The 5509-nt window shown below is 32.2% G+C and overlaps 1 protein-coding gene across 2 annotated transcripts in view; it reads right to left on the bottom strand.

Moving 5' to 3' along the window:
- Nucleotides 1-5509, bottom strand: part of LOC106469385 (myotubularin-related protein 3-like) — a 110566-nt gene that overhangs the window by 84214 nt on the left and 20843 nt on the right. For both annotated transcript variants that reach the window (XM_022397892.1, XM_022397893.1), the window contains exon 3: nucleotides 4501-4615. In XM_022397892.1, the coding sequence (XP_022253600.1) occupies nucleotides 4501-4615 (115 nt within the window). The remainder of the gene's footprint in view (nucleotides 1-4500; nucleotides 4616-5509) is intronic.

Here is a 5509-nt window from a genome sequence, read left to right as displayed (position 1 = left end):
TAAGACAAAATGTGTTATGTGGGTCACACTAGTGGATTTTTTATATATTTCCTTGTAAAATTAAGAACTTAAAACTTGTATACTATCAAAATATGGATTATTAGCTGAGATTTTATTTTATTCTAATTGGTATAACATAAACAAAAAATACTTTAATAAAATTTTGAATGGAAAACACTAAAATCTTGTGTCATGCGTAGTAAAGAGTACCTGGGGAGAGAGAGGGTTAAAGAATACCTGGTCAGACATCACTCGCCATAGAACTGGATCCAAACACTGAGCATTAATAAAAGGGAAAATAATAAGAAGAAAAACTTACCCAAGGTCTCACTGAATTCTGATATTCTAGAAAGGCTACAGATGGAAGACGATAAACTGAAGAGGAAGAAAACTCTGATCCAATGCAAATAATGAGAGACGAACATATCATGGATAGGCCACATAACAGATTGAAGAAGTACCTCCAAAGGACAAAAAGATAAAATGCCAGTGAAAAGGTAAGGTGTCAAAAGTACTGATAAAGAGGTAGAAGCCAATTGAATGAAGAGCCGAACCCAATAAAGAAAGGAGGAAAGAGAAAGAACACAAAGAGAGGGAGTTTGCTGAGGAAGAAAGAGGCGGGAACATAAACACCACAGAAGGAAACCGTGCAGGCACTATAACAGAGAAGAGTACGTACAGGACAGAGAAGTATATCCTGATCAGGAAGAGAATAAATGTGTGAAAGGAAGGAAGAGAAAGCTGCTAAATGGAGGAGTTACCCTCACGAGTCACTGAAGTGTTATGGAGGAAAAACAATCTGGAGAAAGGAGAAGATATGTAAAAGGACAAAGAGTACAAGAAACATCAATAGCAAATAAACAGACCACTGATGTCCACAGCCAAATAGTAGAAGGAAGAAAAACATAAGGGTAAGTGAAATAAGGGGCATAAAAAGAGTGGTTCAAATGTAGACAAAGTGAGGCAGTGCAGCACCACATTAATATCCCAATCTGAGAGGGCAACCTGCCATGGCAGACAACAAATCTGGAAAAAACACATCCACAGGTAAAGTGTAGGAGAGGTAAATACCTGCGAGATTGGGAAAAATGAAAGGACCCAGAAACTAATGACGGAAAAATTCAATTTACGTTGAAGTGTTACTCTGTTTAGGTCAAATTGTGACAAAATTAATCAACATTCCTTCTCAATAGATTTTCAATATTATGTGACTTCCATTCACTAAAATAAGTGTACTTAAAGTTTAGCATCTTTCAAATGACTTCTTCCATCTTGCTCCTTCCTGAAAAGTACTTCTTATTGTGATAAGATGGTGAGCAGGAGGGATGGAACATGTCAAGCTTCTGATATCTATTTGAAACCCATTTTGATTTTAATAATGTAATGTCAAATATGTAATATAACACTGCTGTGTGAACAGGTAGTAAACATTCCTACCTTAAAAGTCGGTAACCAAAAACTGTACTGGGAATATTTAATTAAAAGTTCTAGGTCTCTGTAGACCTTAACTCTTTCAGCCCAGGCTCGGTCCCTGGGACCAACCTCATACCTATTTTGTACTAGTTATAGTTTTCATGCTATATCGTTTAAATTAGTAAGCTAATGTTAACAAAACTTAGCAGATTATCAGTAAACGTTACAATGCTTTCATATGCAAAATATCTAATTTTTTTTATCAAGTCTTAAGGTTTGTAATGCAATGTTTCTTTCATGTCCTTTTTTTTTCACATCTTCCCTATCTATCATGCAAAGTAATTTTTACTTTACAATTAAAAATACTTTTATGCATCAGAAAATTTTGAAATTTCACATGCAAAATCTTTATAGTGTCTAGATAGTTATCAAACATTTCTAAAGAAAAAGCTTTATATTTTATCTGTTATTTTCAGTTATTAATCTGTATGGGTTCGGTAGATTTGACCAATCTCGTAAACATCATAAAAAATTAGGAAATAAACATAAATTATGCCTCTTTCATTCTATAATGAACACAAATTATAACACAAAAACATAAATGTTTAGATGAAGTACCTTAAATCTCATAACATTATACATTTAAGTATATTTATTATTTTTAATATATTGATCTTTCACCCGTGCCTGGCTCTCATGCACTCATGTTACCGTATCAAATAACATAGAGGTGACCTTTGATCTGTACAAAGTAACTTGTTTTGGCTGTGTTTTAGTTGACTATTATTTTGCAAGATACAGTCACATTTTAATTATTATACATTATATATGTATATAGATTATTTTTAAAATTATTTTTCCTAAAACACAGGACAGTAAATGAAGTAAAGCAAACAGTTATCTCTTCTAATTACGACATTTGTACTCGGTTGCTGCTTGACATAGGTTGCTAAGCCTTTAAAAATTTTGCACGTGGAGGATATGAAACAATATATTTTTTGTTAGGTTTTATATATATACATTTGAATAACTAAAAAAATCATAAATTACTACCTCAATACCATAGAATTCAACTATAATTTATCAAGCTTAGTAACTAAGATGTATTTATTTTACTCTAAAGAAATATGAAATTTTGAGCAGACTAAAGACACAACATACTTCATTAAAATCTTGATTCAAAAGAAAGAAATGGTGGAAGGAACATTAAAAAGGCCGAGAAAACCACTAGGGGACATTCTGAGCTTCCAATTGGTTATTCATGTCATATATATAGAAGTAAGTGTATATAAGGGAGCAGTTCCAAAAATGGAAAGAGGTGGGTGAAGTGCCACTGCATTTGATTTGTTAAATGAGCAATATCTTGGCAAACAGAAAAGATAAAACCTTCTTTTTCTATATTCTAGCTTGTCAATATCTGTAATTGGAGTTTCTAATTTTTATGAAACAACAGACTTAGTATTTTGACTTCACGAACATCTAATTTGAACCAGTGCTGCATTCAACATGCTACGTGACACACACACACACACACAAAAATTGATGTTTGTGTTTTTTTAATATTTACTTTTAAATTAACAAATTGAGTATTGTTCTAAAATTTGAATTATAATCTACAGTTTGATACCAAACTTATTGACATAAAAATCATGAAATAGTAGTTCAATAAAATTTTGAATGCAAGTCAACAAACGTAATGACACGGCCTTTCACCTGTGACCCATCTTGAAAGGGTTAACAGGGAAAGAAAGAAGTGGTATGGCTGGTTCATACTGATCTCTGACAAATCCAGCAGGTGTTTTATATTCTAAAAGGGAAAGGGTACACAGAAATTCAACTGAGTGGGGAAGAAGTGGGGTGTACCTAGAAAACAAGATCTCAAGGCAAGAGTCAGTACACCATAAAAATAAAAAAGGATGGTGTAAGGAATTTAAATTATACTTACCATAATGAACACTCTCCATTCCAGAAAGGTGAAGTTGACTTATGAGCTGCATGAAATGGTTCCAGCGAAGCGAACCCAATCTCAGAGGTAGGTTATGCAAATGTTATGAGAATTCTGAAGTCAAATTTAGACAATTCCAGGAAGCCAAATGAGAAATTGGTAACATAATGTAAGTAAAAGAATGTTAATATGGTGAGAGTGATTATGAAACCACCTGTATAACATCCTTTATGTAACAATGAACAGCAGGAGCAATGGACACAGTGTTGAAAGTTGAATGTGACAAGAGGTGATTAAGAAAATATCCCATTCCTTCTGATACAAATAGGATTAGTCCCAGTTGAGAAGTCTCTTAAGTCAATTTATGATTGTAGTTCAAAAAACTATACAAATGTCTAACAATACAAGGTGAGAGCAGGTGAAAACATCAAAAGTAAATGTTATGAGCTAAATAACATCAAACCAGCAGAAAAGCTGACCTGAGTCCAAATGTCTTAGTCACAGTGAAAGATGTAAATATGATAGATGAAACATCCAATCCCTTTCTTCTCTTGTATTTTGGGGGGAAAAAAATGGATATAGAAGAACAATTGATTTGGAGGGAACAAGTTAAGAGAATTTTTGGTCATCTCAATGTCTTAAAAATATGATCCAATGCTAAAAAAAGTAAAATAGACCTTAGTATAAAGTTCTATGAAAGAACAAAAGGCTAAACATTAAAAGGGATGATAGATGAAAGCCATGTTCCAATATGAAAGATTGTAGCAGGAAGTCACCAGAGAAGCTAGTAGAAGAGGATTGTGATACAAAAGATTGGCTGTATATGAAAGAACTCAATAACAACAAAGGGCAGAAAAGGACAAACCTTTATTCAAAAATAAAGACAGGAAACAAACTGAACTACTGAAGCAGAAGTTAAATCTAGAACCAATAATCACTTGCACAACTAGGTACAAATTATTTTTTTATTACTATTATTGTTTGTAATTATGAGACTAGGTCAGACATGGCCTAGTGGTGAGGGCACTAGACTTGCAATCTGCACGGATATTGCCACAGATTACAATAAAAACAATATGAAACCTCAATATCAGTGCTGATAAATTCGTAAGACTTGCATTGTACTCTTAAAAACAACATACCTAAAATTCCTGTTGATGTGAGTCACTCTCCAAACACCATTTAGATCAAATGCCATTCGTTTAGCTTCCTTTATGATGCTACAGTCATCTCTATCATTTCGTATGTATTGACAACCTAAGATCAAAAACATAGTGATGAGTCAAAATATGACTTTACGTATGTTTCACATAAAAACTTCTGTCTTCAATGACACTTTGAAAGACTATGTAGAAATCCTAAATGCATTTAGCCATTTACATTATCATTTATATTAAATATATTTGTATTTAAAATATTTCAAGAAACTGTTATTCTGCTGGAAAGATGCAAAAAATTGAATTATTACAAAATTTCTAATACATCAGTTTAAAGAAAAACATGAAACTATTAAGTCAAACAAATACAGAAAAGTAAAAAGTGTAGCTAATCACAAAAGAAAGATAAATGTCCTATTGTAAAAAGAGATGCAAAATTAACATCACTTAAGAGAAAATGAAAGCCTAAGATACCAGAAATACCAATTTACTAATACAAGTTTTAAATATTTATATAACCACTAATTATGTTCCAAATGTTCAACCATAAATGTCACAGGATGATAGATATATTATACATACTACAGTGGTTTGCCAAATACTCTCTGTTTCAGTTTAGACCATTAGCTTATCACTTTCCTTTTCCATCTCAAGATGTAATAAGGCAGACAAGTTATCAACCATTTAAATTTTAAGGGAAAGTTATTAAACAGTTTATTAACTTATTTCTTCAATAACATTTGATGCAAACTATGTCCACTGGTATGCCTAACTTCACAAACAATATCTCAACACAAACTCGAAAACTAATGTACCTCTAACTTACTTATAAACTGATTAGAAGAATTTCCTCATTAACCAATCCATAACAAACATGCTGGCTAACTCACTAACTGAACTGCAAATAAATATACACAATAAATCTCACTGAACTGAATAATTCAACCAGTCAGGTAAATATATATATATATATATATACACACACACACACACA

Source organism: Limulus polyphemus, unplaced genomic scaffold (assembly GCF_000517525.1).
Source record: "Limulus polyphemus unplaced genomic scaffold, Limulus_polyphemus-2.1.2 Scaffold3457, whole genome shotgun sequence".
NCBI classification, from domain to species: domain Eukaryota; kingdom Metazoa; phylum Arthropoda; class Merostomata; order Xiphosura; family Limulidae; genus Limulus; species Limulus polyphemus.
Note: the sequence above shows the minus strand (reverse complement) of the source record. Positions and strands in the feature narration are given on the sequence as shown.